The sequence below is a fragment of the Marmota marmota genome, unplaced genomic scaffold (genome assembly GCF_001458135.2).
Source record: "Marmota marmota marmota unplaced genomic scaffold, marMar, whole genome shotgun sequence".
In the NCBI taxonomy this organism is placed as follows: Eukaryota; Metazoa; Chordata; class Mammalia; order Rodentia; family Sciuridae; genus Marmota; species Marmota marmota.
The window spans coordinates 1,238,797-1,258,738 of record NW_026000221.1 but is presented as its reverse complement, the minus strand read 5'-3'; the positions used below and the strand labels follow the sequence as shown (position 1 = coordinate 1,258,738).

The 19,942-nt window shown below is 35.5% G+C and overlaps 1 protein-coding gene across 3 annotated transcripts in view; it reads left to right on the top strand.

Annotated features, from left to right (window-relative positions):
* The window catches only part of Uimc1 (ubiquitin interaction motif containing 1), a 139,075-nt gene that overhangs the window by 8,493 nt on the left and 110,640 nt on the right, over positions 1-19,942 (top strand). For all 3 annotated transcript variants that reach the window (XM_015488522.2, XM_048792064.1, XM_048792063.1), the window contains one exon: positions 18,159-18,313. In XM_015488522.2, coding sequence (XP_015344008.1) covers positions 18,167-18,313 — 147 coding nt within the window. In that variant the 5' untranslated portion in view covers positions 18,159-18,166. Of the gene's footprint in view, positions 1-18,158; positions 18,314-19,942 lie in introns of those variants that run through there.

Below are 19,942 nucleotides of genomic sequence, written 5' to 3'. Positions count from 1 at the left end.
ACTATCTCTCCTTTGTGTTAGGAGACAATGTTTAGAGATGTTGGATTTAATTGTGATTTAAGGTAAATTCATTAGTTTCATTAAAGGCCTTCAGATTTTGATGGCATATAGAGAATTGAGGTTTGGACGTAGGATTTTATGTTAAGGTCGGGCGATTTGATGGTATGGATGTTAGTATATGTTAGCTTCTTTGGGGGGTTGCTCAAATGCAGGCGGATATTAACAAGAGAATAGACAGGAGTACTTGGGGGTAGTTAAGGGCTTAGGCGGATTATAGATCGATTTGTAGTATTCATCTATTTGCATTTAGTAATTTATACATAATCTGGGTGGTCATGCTTAAGAGGAAAGATGGGGAAAAGGTAAGGACGCAAACCAAGAAAGAGAGAGGGAGAGAAGAAAGAAAGAGAAAAGAATAGAAAAGAAAAGAAATGATAAAAAAATTATAAAATGCAGTAAAATAAAAATTACAATTGAAAAAAATTACAATTGAAAAAAATAATAATTAAAAAAATTTAAAATTAAAAAATTAAAAAAAACGAAAAAAGAAAAAAAAAACAAAAGGCACTGTTAGGCTTCTATTTTCTTCGCTTCCAGTAGGTGGTGCTGTGCCTTCCAGGCTAAGATTTTGCCCTTTGGCTGTAGGATACAATCTGTGTGAGGCCGCTCCCTCCTCCCGCACCTGGTGTCTCTCAAAACCTGTTAGCTTAGGTTTATTCCTGGCCTCTAATCTCCTCGCTTCTCCTGCTAGCCAGGCCTTCCCCAGTGTGATGCCTCTCGGCAGTTCAAACTATACTCTGGGCCTGCAGTTTGCTGGATGTGTAGCCCGGCTATTGGGAACCGGCACCTTATTGTTTTGATTCCTTCCGCTTGCCACTCCCCCAGAGCTGGTGAGACAGGTTTCGTTTTCGCGGCTGATGGGAGGGGGAGTTGGAGGTCAGGTGCCTTTACCTTTCCCCACGCCTCTATTCACGCTCACTCTGATAGTCCCGTCCCCGGAAAGCCGGGGAGAGATTTTATGCAAATTCCCCACTGTATGGGAGATGGGCTGAATGACACACACCTGTTCTATTGCTGTGATCTGTCGGAAACTGGCGATGGTGGCGTCAGCTCTCCAAGATGGTGGCCGCTGGCTTCCTTGGTGGGCTGTCTGGTGTGGGGGACAGAACTGGACCGCTTCCTTCCCCGTCTCAAACCCCGAACTCAGCCCGGAGCTCAGTGAGGGCACAGCCGGTAGGACTCCACAGAATCCGCAGCACCGTTTCTCTGCGTTGCTGGCCACTTGTCGGCGCCCCGCCGTCTCTAGCCGCGGGGTGGGCCGCGGATCAATCAGCCAGAATCTCAGGCCACATAGTTCACTCGCGGTTGAGACCTAGTAACCGGTCCTCGGTGATGGAAATCCTTCCTCTGGGTTTTGGTGTACCCCAATTTTGTTGGAAATTCCTAACAAGATAGCTTTTGGTCATTCTAACTCGTTATTCACCTGCGCAGTAATGCGGTACACGGGGGTGATGCACTCTATTTGCCACCATCTTTCCCTCTTACTTCTTTTTTTTTTTTTTTGATACCAGGAATTGAACTCAGGGGTACTCAACTACTGAGCCATATCTTTAGCCTTATTTTGTATTTTATTTAGAGAAAGGGTCTTGCTGAGTTGCTTAGGACCTCGCTCAGTTTCTGAGGCTGGCTTTAAAATAGTGATCCTTCTATCAGCATACTGAGCTGCTGGGATTACAGGTGTACGCCACTGTGCCCAGCTACTAATCTATGTTTTGACTTGATTGATTTCCTGATCTGGGTATTTCATACAAATGGAATCATAATATGTGTTCCTTTTTTTTTTTTTTTTTACTTAGCATGTTTTTAAGCTTCATCTATATCATTCTTTTTTATTGTTGAATCATATTCCATTGTGTGTATATACCACATTTTGTTTATTTGTCAGTTGATGGATATTTAGATTTAGATTGCTTTAATTTTGTGGTTCTTCTTATGACTAATGCTTCTATCAACATTTGTGTACAAGTTTTTACGTAGGCATATGTTTTCATGTTGCATGGAAAAGAAATACATAGGAGTAGAATAGTTGAATGGTATAGTGTCTCTACTTTTAACTTACTGAGGAACTGTTAGATTTTTTCCAAAGTGACTGATCAGTAGTGTATGAAGGTTTCAAGTTTTCCCACATCCTCACCAACATTTGTTACTGTCTTTTTGAGTCTAGCCATCAAAGTAGGTGTGAAGTGGTGTCTTATTGTGTTTGTGCATTTCCCTCAGGGCTAGTGGCACTGAATATTCATTGTGAAAAATCTTTGGGGAACTGTCTCTTTAGATTCTTTGGCTAATTTTTATTGAGTTAGTCCTTTTTTTTCCCCCCGAATTTTTTTATTATTGAGTTAGGTGAGTTTTCTTATGTATTTTAGATACAATTCCCTTATCAGATAGGTGATCTACAAAACAATTTCTCCAGTTTTGTGCTTTTCTTTTACTTTTTCACTTTTTCGATATTGTTCTGGTAAGCACTAAAGTTTTTATTTATTTTTATTTTTTTTGTAGTTGTAGATGTATAGTGTATTAGTTAGGATTCTCTACAGGAACAGAATCAACACAAAGTAAATTATAAAAGGGGGACTTATTGGGTTGGCTTATTTGACCAGAAGCTGGATAGTCCACAATGGCTGCCTGCAGGCTGGAGAGCTGGAAGAACCAGTAGCTGTGTAGTCCAAGAGGCTGAAGCCCCAGAGCAAGAGGGATCAATGGTGCTACCTTAGTCCGAGACTGAAGGCTTCTGGAAAATCCACTTTGGAAGAGGGAAGAAGCAAGAGTTGGATATCCTCAGAGGACTGCAGCAATAATCAAGAACCAGTTCAAGAAGACTGGAGCTTGCATCTGCTGCTGCTTCCTTGTTCTTCCAAATTTTATCCCATCCAAGCCATCATCCTATTGGATGGTGCCACCCATGTTTAGGAAAGGTCTCCATTTCAGCTGGCTACCCCACATGCCAATCATTTCTAGACACACCTTCATCAACACACCCATAATCCCTATAATCCTTGGCACACCTTAATCTAATCAAGTTGATGATTCAAATTGACCATTAAAGACAGTATGTCCTTATTTTATTTTTGTATGCAGAGCTAAAGATTACACTTACATACTTACCTAGCATGTAAGTGTTTTGCCACTGAGCCACAGACCCAGCCCTAAAGTTTTTAATTAAAAAAATTTTTTTTTTTGTTTTATAGTTGTAGATGGACAGAATGCCTTTCATTTATTTATTTTTATGTGGTGCCAAGGATCGAACCCAGTGCCCCACCAATGCCAGACAAGTGCTGTACAACCCCAGCCCAAGTTTTTCATTTTTGATGTCCAGTTTACCTATTTTATTATTTTATTGTTTGTGCTTTTGATGTCATTTCTAAAATACAATTACTTAATTTCAGTTTTGAAGATTTATACATGCCTTTTCTTCTAAGAGTTTTCTAGGTTTAGCTTTTAAACTTAAGTTTTTAATTGAATTAATTTTTGTAAGATAGGAGTCCAGTTTCATTCTTTTGCATCTGGTTAAACAGTGTCCCAACACTGTTGATTAAAATGACTATTCTTTGTCCATTGAGTGTTTGTGGTGGCCTTGTTGAAAATCAGTTGACCGTAAATGAGAGCATGGGTTTCTGGACTTTTAAATCTATTCCTTTGATCCATTTATCTGTTCTTTTTTTTCATTTTTTTTAAGTTGTTGATAGAACTTTATTTATTTGTATGTGGTGCTAAGAATCAAACCCAGTGCCTCACTCATGCTAGGCAAGCACTCCATCACTGAGTTACAACCCCAGCCCCATATATCTGTTCTTCTGCCAGTGCCACAAATTCTTGATCATCGTAGCTTTGTAGTAGATTATGAAATTGGAAAGTATGAATCTTCTAACTTGGTTTTTCATTTTCAAGATTGTTTTGAACTATTCTGGGACCCTTGCATTTCCATGTGAATTTTGGAAGTATTTTGTCAATTTCTTTTTTATTATTTATTTATTTATTTTTTAGTTGTGGTTGGACACAATACCTTTATTTCACTTATTTATTTTTATATGGTGCTGAGGATTGAACCCAGGGCATCGCTCATGTGAGGCGAGCGTTCTATCGCTGAGTCACAACCCCAACCCCTATTTTGTCAATTTCCACAGAACAACCACCTGGGATTTTATTGGGGATTGTGTTGAACCTGTTTATCTATTTGGAGAACATTGCCATCTGATACTAAGTCAAGTTTTGCACATCTATCACCATTGGCAACCTAATGCTGGGTTCACAAAATCCGACTATTCCAATAACTTAAAAAAACGACAAAAAAAGCACAGAAGTACCTTTTCAATAATCGGGGGACAGCTCTGAGACCTTAAGGGTCTGTGGAAAGAGAGGGAACCACTGGAATTCTTTATTCTTATATAGGAGACACACAAGGGGGAGGTTCCTTTGAACATTCCATCCCAAAAAGGGCACAGGGGTAGGATTACAAAGGATCAGGTGAGTGTAACTCAACCTGAGGGTGACACCTGCACCTGGAGCCACACCTTGCTATCTGAGCTGGGACAACGCCCAGAGTCTGTGCTAAATGTAGTAATTGGTCAGAGCCCCCTGCATCAGGACTTAAAGGTGTGTTCATCCAGGGCAGCTCCCAACACATCTTTTCTTATTAAAATGAAATGTTTAAGTATTGGGATTGCTTTCTTGTTTCATTTTCAGATTGTTTATTGCACATGTGTAGAAATAGTTTATTTATTTATTTTTATTTTTTTAAAGAGAAGAGAGAATTTTTTTTAATAGTTATTTTTCAGTTATCGGTGGACACAACATCTTTATTTTTTTATTTTTATGTGGTGCTGAGGATCGAACCCAGTACCCCGCGCATGCCAGGCGAACGTGTTACTGCTTGAGCCACATCCCCAGCCCCGAAATAGTTTATTTTTTTTTATATTGATCTTGTATGCTATAATATTGCTGAACTCATTTCTTAGTTTTAATCATTTTTAGTGGATTCCTTAGGTTTTTCTATATAAAAGATCATTGCTTATGAAAATATAATTTTACTTCTTTCTTTCAAATCTGGATTTTCAGGTCAGGCATGGTGGTGTATTCCTGTAATCCTAGTGGCTCCAGAGACTGAGGGAGGAGGATTGCAAATTCAAAGCCAGCCTTAGCAATTTAGTGAGGCCCTAAGCAATTTAGTGAGACCCTATCTCATATTCTACAGTGTTCTCATTTCACCCAGAAATTTACGCCTTAGTTTATTTTTTATTTTATTTTTCATATTTATTTATTTTTGGTACTGAGCACTTAGCCCAGGGGTACTTTACCCCTGAGCCATATTCCCAATCCTTTTTATTTTGAGACAAGTTCTTGCTGAGTTGCTTAGTGCTTCACCAAGTTGCTGAGGCTGACCTCAAACTTGATGATCCTCCTGCCTCAGCCTCCTGAGTCATTGGGATTACAGGTGTCCACCACTGTTAATTACTAGAAGAGAGTGTTTGATATAATATGTTATGTTTTGAAGTGTGACAATTTGAGATCAGTCCAAATAGCCTTGAAAATTCACCTTAATTTTCTTACTAAAGTCCACTGGATAAAGAGAAGTACACATACATCAGAAAACCCAAAAGAACCCTGAAAACCAAACCCAAACAAAAACACTTGGGTTATAAATTCAACAAAACACGTCGTGTAGGACTTAATACACTAAAAACTACAAAATACTGCTATATATATATATATATATATATATATATATATATATATATATATATATATATATATATATATTATTANATACTGCAATATATATATATATATATATATATATATATATATATTTTAGAGAGAGAGAGAGAGAATTTTTTAATATTTATTTTTTTTTTTTAGTTCTTGGCGGACACAACATCTTTGTTGGTATGTGGTGCTAAGGATCGAACCCGGGCCACACGCATGCCAGGCAAGCGCGCTACCGCTTGAGCCACATCCCCAGCCCCTGCAATATATTTTTAATATTTTTAAATTATAAAATGATCATGGGTTTTATAGAATGTTTGAGTAAAGGTGTAAAGCATCTGAATCCTACCAAGGTGAGGAAAGGTGAGTGGTTAAAACTGAAGAATATGGTACCATTTGAACAAAGTTGTGTATGTATTTTCCATTTTTTCTTATAGTCTACTATTTAGAAAACTATACTATTTGTGAATTAATATAAAATTAAAATTTTTAATGTAGAAAGTAAAAATATATCCTATTTATTTTATGTAACGATAACTTGATAGATTACATATATTTGCATTTCATGTTTGCTTTCTTTTCTCTTGTGAAATGATAGTATCTTAGTTTCTTTTTGCTTCAGTAATAAAATATCTTAGACTAGGTCGTTTATGAACAATAAAAATTATTACTTATAGTTCGGAAGGCCAGAAAATCCCAAGAACAAGGCCCCAGCAGATTGGTGTCTAGTGAGGGCTTGCTGTCTGCCTTGATTGCTTATTGCATTCTTAAATGGTAGAAAGCAAAAGGGGCAAACAAGTTCTCTCAATCCTCTTTTATAAAAGGGCATTAATCTAATTCACATTCTCATTCTACCTTCATGACCTATTTCTCTAGGGTTTTCCTCTTAATATCAACCTATTAGTGACTAGATTTCAATGCATGAATTTTGGCAGGGTACATTCAAACCATAGCAGACAGTTTGTGTTTAATTATCAAGCAAATGTTTTATTATCAATTTATATGTAGCTAATCTTGTGTTACATATGCTATAGTTATTTCTCAATTCTGTTATTTATATACAGAAAAGTGGGGGTGTAGCTCAGTGGTACAGTGCTTGTCTAGTATATGCAAGGCCCTCAGTTTGATCCCTAGCACCACACACTGCAAAAACCGATATGTAGTTTAATTTTTTGATCTTTTCTGTGTGATTTCTTTTATTTCTTCAAGGCTTGTCATTTAAAAATATATATTAAGAACAGAAAAATAGATGTATTTTTCCCCAAGACATCTGAAAATCAAGCTCTCAAAGGTGATAGAGAAGATTCTCAGGTTGTAAGAGAAAAGATACAAATAATTCATAAGAATGTCCCAATTCACCTGACAGCAGACTTCTCAGCAGAACTCTTACAGAAGAGGAGAAAGTGGCATAAGGTTTTCATGGTACTGAAGGAAAAAAAAATATTGTCACCTGAGAATACTGTACTTAGGAAAGTTATCCTTTAGAAGTAAAGGAGAGATAAAGACATTTCCAGACAAATAAAAGCTGAGAGACTATATCTCCACCAGATCTGTCCTACAAGAAATATTAAAGTTCTTCAAACTAAATGAAAGGATGTTAATGAGTAAGAAAAAAACATGGAAGGGTATTAAATTTACTAATAAGAGTATTTGTACAAACAAATCCAGAATGCTTTAATATCATAAGTATACTGTACAATTTATATCTTTAATGTGAAGTCTTAAAAGCAAAACAAATGTATTAGTAGCTACATTAATGTGTTAGAAAATAGGCAATTATAGAAAGATATAAAATGGGATATCAAAAATTGAAAATGTGAGGGCTGGTGGATAGCTAAGTGGTGGACAATTGCCTAGCATGAATGAGGCCCACAGTTCAAGTCCCAGCACAGTAAAAAATATAAAAGAGGGCTGGGGATGTGGCTCAAGCGGTAGGACGTTTGCCTGGCATGTGTGCGGCCCGGGTTCGATCCTCAGCACCACATACAAACAAAGATGTTGTGTCTGCCAAAAAAGAAAAAAAATATTAAAAAAATATATAAAAGATAATTTTAAAAAATGCTGAGAGGAATGGAGGAGTGCAAACATAGCAAATGTAGAGTTTTCTTATTGGTGTATTTTCTTTTGTTCCTTTTTATATCTTTAGGATCATGTTAAATTGCTGTCATTTCAGAATAACTTGCCCTAATCAAAGATTTTTTTTGTTAGCTTTACTGATAACCATAAAGCAAAAATCTATAATAGAGAACTGAAAAATAATAAGCAAGGAGTCAAAACACACTATTACAGTAAGTCACTTAAACACAAAGGGTAGACTATAAGGGGTATGTGTGACAGAAAGACAGGAACTACAATGAAACTAGAAAATAAGTTACAAATGTCTATAGAAAGATCTTACTATCAATAATTATCTTGAATATAAATGTATTAAATTCTCTGATTAAAAGACAAAGAGTGACTGAATGGATAAAAAAATCAAGATTCAACTCTATATTGCTTACAAGAAACTTGTTTCACCTCTAAGGACACACATAGACTTAAAGTGAAGGGATGGAATAAGATAGTCCATGCAAATGAACACCAAAGGAAGCAAGAGCCAAGTGCAGTGGTGCTTGCCTATAATCCCAGTGATTTGGGAGGCTGGAGACACAAGGATAGCAAGTTTGAAACCAGTCTCAGCAACTTAGCAAGAAACTTAATGAGACCTGTCTCCAAAAAATAAAAAATTAAATGGGTTGGGGATGTGGCTCAGTGGTTACGTGCTCCTGGATTAAATCCCCACACTCTACCCCCAAAGGAAGCAGGAATAGCCATATTTATGTCAAATAAAATAGACTTTAAATCAAAAACAGCAAAAAGAGACAAGGAAGGTCCTTATATAATGCTAAAAGGAAATAATTTTAAATATATATGTATCCAGTATTGAAGCACCCAGATATATAAAGCAAATATGTGTAGACCTAAATGGAGAGAGAGACTGTGGTACAATAATAGTTGGGAACTTTGACCTTTAATTTCAGCAATGAATAGATCATCTAGACGGAAAAGCAACAGAGAATCAGGAGAGTTAAGTTGCACCTTAGACCAAATGGATCTTAATGTTCTATCCAACAGCTGCTAAATGTAATTTTTTCTCAATAACATGTAGAACATTCTCTAGGATAGATCTTATTATAGACCACAAAACAAATTTCAACAAATTTGATAAATTTGAAATACTGTTGAGAATCTTTTTTGGTTAGACATTAATAACAAGAAAAAATTTGAAAACTATACAAATACATGGAAATTAAACAGCTTACTTTTGAACAACCAATGAATCAAGGAAAAAAATCAAGAAGGAAATTTGTGAAATACTTAGAATAAATGGAAGTGGAGATACAATATACTGAAACCTATAAGATAAAGCAAAGGCAGTATTAAGAGGGAAGTTTATAGGCATTAAATGTTATATCAAAAAACTGAAAGATCACAAATAAACAACCTATCACTGTATCTCAAGGAACTAGAGAACCAAGAACAATCTAAACCTAAAATTAGTAGAAGGAAAGAATGAATGAACTGATTTTTTGAAAGGATAAACAAAATAAATCCTTAACTGACTAAGAAACAGAAGACTCAAATAAAATTACATGAAAAGGGAGATGTTACAACTGACAAAACAGAAATACAAAAAAATTTTAGATATTATTATCAAAATTGTATGCCAACAGTTTGATAATATTTTGGATAGCCTAGTAGAAATGGATAGATTCCTAAACACTTAACTCCTTATCAAGACTGAATCATGAAGAAATAGAAAACCTGAATGCATCATTAACAAGGAATGAGATTGAACCAGTAATAAAAGTCTGTCATCAAAGAAAAGCACAGGATCAGAGGGATTCACTGCTGAATTCTACCAAACATAAGGAAAAATTAATATCAGTTTTTCTCAAGTTATTCCAAAAATAGAAGAGTAAGGAATGCTTCCAAGCACATTCTACAAGGTCAGCATTATCCTAATACCAAAACCAGATAAGAACACAACAAAAAAAGAAATTGCTTTCCAATATCCTTGATGAATAAAGGACCCAAAATCTTCAACAAAGGACTAGCAAACTGAATCTGACAGCACATTAAGAAGATTGTTTTCTGGGAGCAGTGATGCATGCCTGTTATCCTAGCACTCCGAAGACTGGGGTAGAAGAACTGACAGTTTGAGGTTAGCATCTGAAACTTAGTGCTTAGTGAGACTTTGTCTCAAAACAAGTTAAAAGGGCTGGGGATGTAGCTCAGTGGTAGGATGCACCTGGGTTCAATCCCAGCGCTGAAAAAAAAAAAAAAAAGATTATTGTACATAACAAGTAGGATTCATCCTAGAGATACAAGGATGGTTAATGTATGCAAGTTGATGAATACGAGACACCATATCAACATAATGAAGTACGAAAAACATGCTATATAATGTTAAACAAATTGGGTGTAGAAGGGATGTATCGCAAGGTGGCCACCACCTCACCAGCGTAATTTTTCCTGTTTAGTAGGGGATAAGCCACCTGAGAAAATAAAGTCTGAAATATTTAGTGAAGAAATAAGACAAAGCATTAGTTTTGAAAGGCATGGAGTGCCTGATAGGTCCAGCCCACACAGGAGCTGGAGCTGAACAATTAAAAAATGGCTCTAGTGGTTTATTTAAGAGAGTACATCAAAGGCAGGGATAAGGTTTCAGGGTGGAGTCTTGCTTCATGGTGTCTTGCAGCCATGATTAGCATCTTGGGAAGCTGTACCCATCTCTGTGGCTACAGCAGGTCAGCTCATCTCCCGTGCTTTGTGGGACCTGGCAGAAACTGAATAGAAATTCACATGTATCTGGGTGGTCTTAACCATAAGGATTACCACTGGAAGTTCCCACATACCAGATTTTCCTATTCACTGGCTGCTATGCTGGTTTGGTCCACACATAGTCCATGGATGGCTCTTGACAGGAATGCACCTAAATATAATAAAGGTTATTTATAATAAGCTAACAGTTTTGTTTTCTGAAAGGTTAGATCTGAAACAAGACAAAAATGCTCACTTTCATCACTTTTATTCAACATAATGCTTGCCAGAACAAGCAGTCAAGAAAAAGAAAGGACATCCAGATTGGAAAAGAAGTCAAATTGTCACTTTTTTTTCCAAGTGACCAGGATTATACACACATGCCACTGTACCAGCTACAAATTGTCACTATTTGCAGATGATATGATCTTATATTTAGAAAACCCCTAAAACTCCACTAAAAAACTATTAGAACTAATAAATGTACTCAACAAAGTTGCAGGATACAAATCAGTGTATAGAAATCAGTAGCTTTTTTTATACACCAACAATTGTTGAGAAATCAAATAAATTCAAAGAGGTGAAAACCTTTTTTTTTTTTTTTTTTTTTTGGTTACTGGGGATTAAACCTAGGGGCACTTAACTGTTGAGTCCCAACTGCAGCTCTTTTTTACATTTTATTTATAGATAGGGTCTCACTGAGTTGGTTAGGACCTTGCTAGGTTGCTGATCCTCCTGCTTTAGCCTCCCAAGCTGCTGGGATTACAGGCATGTGCCACCATGCCTGGCGAGGTGAAAGACTTCTACAATGATACCTATAAAACATTGATGAAAGAAGTTGAAGAGGACATAGAAATGTGGAATAAAATTCAGTGTTCCTGGATTAGACGGATCAATATTAAAATATCCATACTACCCAAAGCAATCTACAGATTCAGTACAATCTATGAAAATACTAATGACATTCTTCACAGAACTAGAAAAAATAATCCTAAAATTTGTATGAAATCACAAAATACTCTAAATAGCCAGAGCCATCTTGAGCAAAAAGAACAAAGCAGGAAGCATTTTACTATCTGACTTCAAAATATGCAACAAAGCTGTAGTAGTAAAAACATAAAGGTGAAGCCAGGTGTGGCGGCGCATAATCCCAGTGACTCTGAAGGCTGAGGCAGGAGGATCACAAGTCTTAAGCCAGCCTCATCAATTTAACAAGGCCCTAAGCAACTTAGTGAGACCCTGTCTGGCGGGGGGAAGGCTGGGGATATGGCTCTGGTTAAACATTCCTGGGTTTAATTTCCACTACCCCCCCCACCGAATAATAATAATATGGTTGGGGGGCAAGATATTTTTGGGAAAAAACAAAAGAGACATGTCAACTAATGAATAGAGAACCTAGAAGTAAATCCACATATCTACAACCAATCATATTTTGACAAAAGTGTTAAGAACATGAATTTTGGCAAAAACAGTCTTCGATAAATGATGCTGGGAAAATTGGATATCTACTTGCCAAAGAATGAAACTAGATTCCTATCTCTTACAGTTGCAAAAATCAACTAAAAATGAATTAAATTCTTTAACATGAGACCTGAAACTATGATTATTAGAAGAAAACCTAAAGGAAACAATTTAGGACCTTGAAATAAGCAAGAATTGTTTTGGGACAAGATCCCCAAAACACAAGAAGCGGAAAGCAAACATAGACAATGGGATTACATCAAATTAAGAAGTTTCAGCACAGCAAAAGAAACAACAGAGTGAAGAGATAACTTGCAGAATGGGAGAAAATATTTGCAAACTATATCTGACAAGGAGTCAATACTCATAGTATATAAGGAACAAGCAAAAAACCATATTAACCTTATTTAAAAAGGGGTAATAGAGTTAAATAGATGTTTCTCAAAAGAAGACATACCAATGCCAATTGGTATATGGAAAAAAAATGTTCAACATTATTAATCATCAGCTAAAGGAAAGCCAAAACCACAATGAGATATCATTTTTACCCCCAGTAAGAATGAAAAGATAAAAAACAGGGACTGGAGGTGTACCTCAGTGGTAGAATGTTTGCCTAGCATGAATGAGGCCCTGAGTTCCATCCCCAGCACTTGAAGAAAGAGACATCAAAAGATGTGGAGAAAAGAAACTCGTGTTGTGGGAATGTAAATTATTACAGCTATTATGGAAATCAGTATGGTTGGGGGACTGGGCATGTAACTCAATGGTAGAATCCTTGCCTAGCAAGTTTGAAGTCCTGGGTTCAATACTCAGCACCACAGCAAAACAGTATGAAAATTCCTCAAAAAATTAAAAACAGAACCTTTATATGATTTAGCAATCCCATTCCTGGATATATATCCAAAGGAAATGAAATCATTATGTTGAAGAGAGTTCTGTACTCTCGTGTTCATTGCAGTAATAGCCAAGAAATGGAAGCAACCTGTAGAACATACAATAGAATACTATTCAGTCATAAAGATGAATGAAACTCTGTGGTTTGTGACAACACTGTAGAACTGAGACCTTTATGTTAAGTGAAATAAACCTGGCACAGAAAGACAAGTACCATATGATTTCACTCATGTGGAATTAAAAAAAAGAATGTTGATTTCAGAGAAAGTTGAGAGTGGAATGGTGGTTTCCAGAGGCTGGGAGAGTGAAGGGTGGGAGGAATGAGGAAAGGTTGATATCTGGGTTATTAAGAGACAGGAACAAGAAGCTTTAGTGTACTGTTGCATAGTAGAGTGACTATAGATAATAAAAACGTACAAAATGTTAGAAGACAGGGTTTTGAAAGTTTTTACCATAAAGAAGTGATAAATATTTGAGGAAATAGATATATCAACCTGATTTAAACATTACACAATGTATGTGTATTGAAACATTACGTGGTACTCCATTAATATGATTTTCATATATCAATTTAAAATTTTTATTCATATTTGTGCTTGTATTCATATATGGAATAATTTTGTCACTTGGCAGCATCTGGGTGTATACTATTTTATTGGCATCTCTCAATTTACAGTCTTTTATCCCTGAAGTAGTTTTGGTAGAAAGATCTTAATGCTAAGATTAAGCAGACTTGTGATAATATATAGTAGCTCCCTTAGGAATAATGGAATAGTTAATAGATTTGAAAGTTAGTAACAAAGTTAAGATTGTTCTGTTTAAATATTTGAGTCTGATTCTTTGTTGTGGTTGTAAAAATAAATTGGGGATCCACTTTTAAAAACTGAAGTAAAATTCACAACATAAAATCTACAATTTTAGCCATTTGGAGTGTATAATTTAGTGGCTTTTTTTTTTTTTTTAGTTGTAGATGGACACATGCCTTTATTTTATTTATTTATGTGGTGCTGAGGCTCGAACCCAATGCCTCACACACGTGAGGCAAGCACTCTGCCATTGTATATACAGTGTTGTACAATCTTTACCATTTTCTTTTTTACAGAACTTTATCATTAACCCCAAAAGAAAACCCATAGCTGTTAAAAACAGTTTTACATTTTCCTTTCCCTAACCCTATCACTAGTCTACTTTTTGTCTCAGTGGATTTCCTATTCTGGATATTTTATGTAAATGGAATCTTAACAATGTGTTTTTTGTGTCTGTTTTCTTTAACTTAGTGTGGTGTTTTCAAGGTTCATGAATCAATAAACACTTCATTACTTTACAGCAGCTGCATCTTACATTCCCATCAGTGTACTAGATTCTAATTTTTCTACATTCTTACCAGTACTTGTTATTTTTCTTTTCATAGTCGTCATAGTGTGAAGTGGTATCTGGTATTTCACAGTGTCTAATAATGTTGAACATCTTTTATGTGCTATAGTCATTTGTATATCTTCTTTGGAGAAATGTTTATTCATGTGCTTATCCCATTTTTTAGTTGGGTTATTTGCTTTTTTACTATGGCGTTGCAAGTGTCCTTTATATAAATACTTTGTTCCTTAGATAATTTGCAAATTTTTCCTCCTGTTCTTTAATTTTTTTTTTTTTTTTTTTACTTTCTTGATGCTTTATGGTTTGAAGCATAATGGTTTTTAATTTAGATCAGGTCTGATTTTTCTATTTCTTTTATTGTAATTTTGGTGTCATATTTAGTATAGTATTGGCTATCAAATGTGACAAAAGTTTTATGATGAATTTTCTCTTTTTAAAAAAAATTTTTAGTTGTTGATGAACCTTTATTATTTATTTATTTATTAGAATTTTTTTTTTTTGTAGTTGGACACAATACCTTTATTTTATTTATTTATTTTATGTGGTGCTGAGGATCGAACCCAGGACCTTGTTCTACCACTGAGCCACAACCCCAGCCCGGACCTTTATTTTATTTATTTATATGTGGTGCTGAGAATCAAACCCAGTTCCTCCATATGCTAGGCAAGTGCTCTACCACTGAGCTACAACCCCAGCCCTGAATTTTCTCTTAAAAGAGTTTTATAGATTTTGTTCCTACATTTAGGTCTTTGATTCAGTTTACACAATTTTTATGTGTGTGTAAGATGGGTCCAATTTCATTTTCTTTTTATGTGTATCATTTATTGAAAAGACTATTTCTCCATTGAATTATCATGTTACTGCAATATAAAATTAGTTAACAGTAAATGTTTGGGTTTCTACAATCTCAGTTCTATCCCATTGATCCATTTATCTGTCTTTGTGTCAATGCAAGTGTGTGAACATAGTCTTGGCAACTGTGGCTTTGCAGTAAGTTTTGGCATTGGGATGTTTGAGTACTCCAACTCAAAGTTTGCTCCCCACCACAAGGATTGCTTTAGCTATTCTGGGACCCTTTCATTTCCAAATGAATTTTAAGATCAGCTTATCTTATTTCCACAAAAAAGCAAACTGGGATTTTTAAAAAAATATTGTTTTGTTGTCAATGGACTTTTATTTTATTTATTTAGATGCGGTACTGAGAATGGAACCCAGTGCCTCACACATGCTAGGCAAGCGCTTTACTGCTGAGCCACAACCCCAGCCCCAAACTGGAATTTTATTAGGGATTATGTTGTATCTGTAGAACAATTTGGAAAGTATTTCCATATTTATAGTGACAAGTCTTTCCACTTCATGAACATGTGAGGGCTTTGCATTTGTTTAGATCTCCTTTATTTTCTTTCAAGTGTGTGTGTGTGTGTGTGTGTGTGTGTGTGTCTTTTGTTTGTATTTGGTGGACCTGGTGATACTTGCTAGGCAAGCGTTCTACAACTGAGCTATGTTCCCAGCCTCTTTCAGTATTGTTTTAAGTTTTTAGTTCTAAGTCTTGAACTTTCTTTCTTTCTTTTTTTCTTTTTTTTTTAATGTATTCTTAAGGACTTTATTGGTTTAGGTGCTATTAGAAATGGAATTTTTAAAATTTAAATTTGGATTATTACTAGTGTATAGCAGTGTAATTGGGTTTTTTATATTGATTGATCTTGTATCCTGCAACTTTGTTGAACTTGTTCTTTAGTTGTTTTTTTAGGGAATTCACTAGTGGTTTTTGTTTGTTTCTTTGTTTGTTTTTTAAACATGATCATGTCATCTTCAAGTGGTTAATAGTTTTACTTCTTCCTAATTTGAATGCCTTTTATTTCTTCTTCTCTAATTAACCTGCTTAGAACCTTCACTATAATTTTCAGTGATAAAAGTAGAGATTTTTTTTTTAATATTTATTTTTTACTTGTGATTGAATACAATACCTTTATTTTTTATGTGGTGCTGAGGATCGAACCCAGGGCCTCACACATGTTAGGTGAGCGCTCTGCCTCTGAGCCATAACCCCCAGCCCTAGAGATTGTTTTTCTGGTTTTCATTTGCAGTGGGTGGTACTGGAGATTGAATTCAGGGGCTCTCTAGCATTGATCTACATCCCCAGCCTTTAAAAAATTTTTATTTTGAGACACAGTCTTACTACGTTGTCTAGGATGACTTTGAACTTGCCATTCTCCTGTCCCAACCTTCCTAGTAACTGGGATTACAGATGTGTACCACTGTACTTTTTTTTTTTTTTTTTTNAATAAAGTGTATTTTGACATATTATGCATACATGGAGCATAACTTATTCTAATTAGGATCCCATTCTTGTGGTTGTACATGATGTGGAGTTTTATTGGTCATATAGGAAAGTTTCGTCTGATTCATTCTACTGTCTTTCTTATTCCCATCTTCTTTCTTCCCTTTGTTCACCTTTGTCTAATCCAGTGAATTTCTATTCTTCCCTCCCCCCTGTTCTTTGTCTTAAAGAGGAAGGATTAAGCTTTTGCTTTTAAATATATTAGAGTATTAACTGTGGATTTTTGGTAGAATCCCTTTATTAAGTTGAATCTTTTTTTTTGGCTATTGGTTATTGAACCCAGGGCCTCAAGCATGCTAGTTAAGTGCCCTATCACTGAGCTGCATGCCCAACTCTTATTTAATTAATTAATTAATTAATAATTTTTTAGTTATAGTTGGACACAATACCTTTATTTATTTATTTTTATATGGTGCTGAGGATCGAACCCAGGCCTCGAATGTGCTAGGTGAACACTCTACTGCTGAGCCACAATCCCAGCCCCTCTTATTTTTTAATTAAAAATTAAAAAAAAAAAATTTAAAAAACTTTAATTTTTTATTTTTAAAATTTTGTTTGCTTTTTATTATATCTTTTAAATTAAATTTAATAAGTTTAATTTTTTGGGGTGTACTAGAGATTAGACCTTAGGGCTTCACATGTGACAACATTACGTTGCCAGCTTTTTTTTTTTTTTTTAGATACTGAGGATTGAACCCGGGGGCACTTTACCACTGAGCTACATCTCCAGCTCTTTTTATTTTTCATTTTGAGATAGGGTCTTGCTAAATTGCTTAGGGTCTAGCTAAGTTGCTGAGGCTGATTTTGAACTTGTGGTCCTCCTGAGTCAGCCTCTCTGTTGGCTGGAATTACAGGCATGTGCCACTGTGCCTGGCTACCCTCAAATTTGTAATCCTCCTGCTTTAATTTCCTGAATAGCTGGGATTACAGGTGTGAGCCACCATGCTTGGTTGAGACATTGGTATTTTAAAAAATATTTTTTAGGCAAATTATTAATGTGTAGTTTAGAAAATTAGTTATCTAAGCTAATGTATAATAATATAGCATTGTTATATTATTGCTATTGAAACTTCACAGAAACAAGATTTGTGTGTGTATTTTTTCTCTATAGAAAAGAATATAATTTTTATTTCACTTTATTTTTTAATGGTGTGCAGAGCATCAAACCCAGGTCCTCAAATGTGCGAAGCAAGCAGTCTACCACTGAGCCACAACCCCAGCCCTGAAAAGAATGTAATTTTTTTTTTTTTAAAATATTTATTTATTTATTTATTTTAGTTCTCGGCGGACACAACATCTTTGTTTGTATGTGGTGCTGAGGATCGAACCCGGGCCACACGCATGCCAGGCGAGTGCGCTACCGCTTGAGCCACATCCCCAGCCCTGTAATTTTTAATGAGTAGTAGAAAAGTTCTGAAATCCAGTTTTTACTTGTAGGATGAATATCTTTTTATTTTTCATGACCAAATTGAATCACTTCGAGGAAATTTATACTTCAAGTAAATTATTTGACCTTGTATTTCAGATAAAACGATGCCACGCAGAAAGAAAAAAGTTAAAGAAGCCTCTGAATCTGAAAACCTGGAGAAGAAGGATGCTGAAGCTACCAGTTCTGTCAGTGTGAAGAGGAAGCGTAGACTTGAGGATGCATTCATTGTGATATCTGATAGTGATGGAGAGGTCAGTAGTTTGAAGTTGTAGGTTTCAAATTAAGCCTCCCCCCCCCCTTTTTTTGGTACTGGGGATTGAACCTAGGGGTACTTAACCTTAACCACTGAACCACATCCCAGCCCTATTTATTTTTTATTTTGAGATAGGATCTTGCTAAGTTGTTTAGGGCCTGGCTAAGTTGCTGAGGCTAACCTCAAACTTGGGATTCTACTGCCTCAGTTTAGGATTACAGGTGTGCACCACTACACTCAGCTGAAATTAAGCCTCTTTACACATGTATGGTTTGTTTTGTAGTTGTACTTTCATGCTAACTTGCCAAGACCAGGCAATTGTTATTCAGTTTCATATGATTTGTAAATGGAATTATGAATTACTTAAAAGAAAGTAATTATGTTGTTTGGCAGAGGATGGATTATAATTTCCTAATATATTTTAACCTAATGGAATACTTTACAACTGTTGGAATAAGTTAAATCAATTAGAAATCTTAATCTTTTGTGTGTCGGGAAATTGAAAGAAAGAAAATGTGAATGCACCTGAGATACAGCTTAATAGTAGAATACTAGTAGGTGCAAAGTCTTAGATTTGATCTCTAGAATTGAAAAAAAAAAAAGGTAAATGTGAATTAAATCTTTAGATGTAATCTAGTACAATAGCCATTAACTGCTTATAGCTATTTTAATTAAAATTAATTAAAAATCAGTTCCTATATTGCACTAGTCACAATCAAGTGGACAAAGCTACTACATGAGGCAAATATCTATTGTATTAGCACAACCATAGAAATTTCTATTATTGTGGAAAGCATAAAGACTGACCTTCTCTGTAGATATTAACTTCTTTCCTTTAGTCCCTATTTCCATTTGTTTATTGGAGTTTTCCACCTGCCTGTAGATCACATCCAATAAGTAATGAACTGAATCATTGTGGTTTCTTCCAGATTTCTTTTTTCCCCCTCCTGGTATCTTCTGTCTTATAGTAGAACCATTCATTTGTCTCAAGCTAATAAAGCTCAGAATCATCTTTTTGACCCTTTTCATCTTTTATTCCTTTTGTCACTACATGATTTAGTTTTTACCTCTTAAATGATACTAAAGTCTGTTCTTTTCCATTTCCATCTCTTTTCCTGACCATATGCTATTTGGGTTTTTGTAAAAGAGTCTAAAACTGGCTTTTCTGCCTTCAGATTTTCCTCCACACATTTCATTAAATTTATTGTAACTTTCTTTCTTCCTTCCTTTTGTTTTTTTGGTTTTGCGGAGTTGCTCAGGGTCTAGCTAAGTTGTTGAGGCTGGACCTTGCAGTCCTCTTGCCTTAGCATCCCAAGCTGTTAGGATTTCAGGCCCAGCTTCAACTTTCTTTTAAGAATTCAGATTGTAGATCTTTGCACTTATTTGCTTAAAAATCTTTGGCTTCGCAATCCCTACAAAATCATTTTGAATTTTAACATGATGTTTGCTGCCTGACTCATTGTATGTCTTCTAAGACTAGGTCAATTGGCTATCTATTGTGCTTCCATAGAACCTGTACTAATTCTGTGGTATTATTTGTCATACCATTTTAAATTGCTACTGTATTTTTCCACTTCTGTCACTGGATCATGATTTCCTGGAAGGAAGAATTTCTATGAATGCCTAT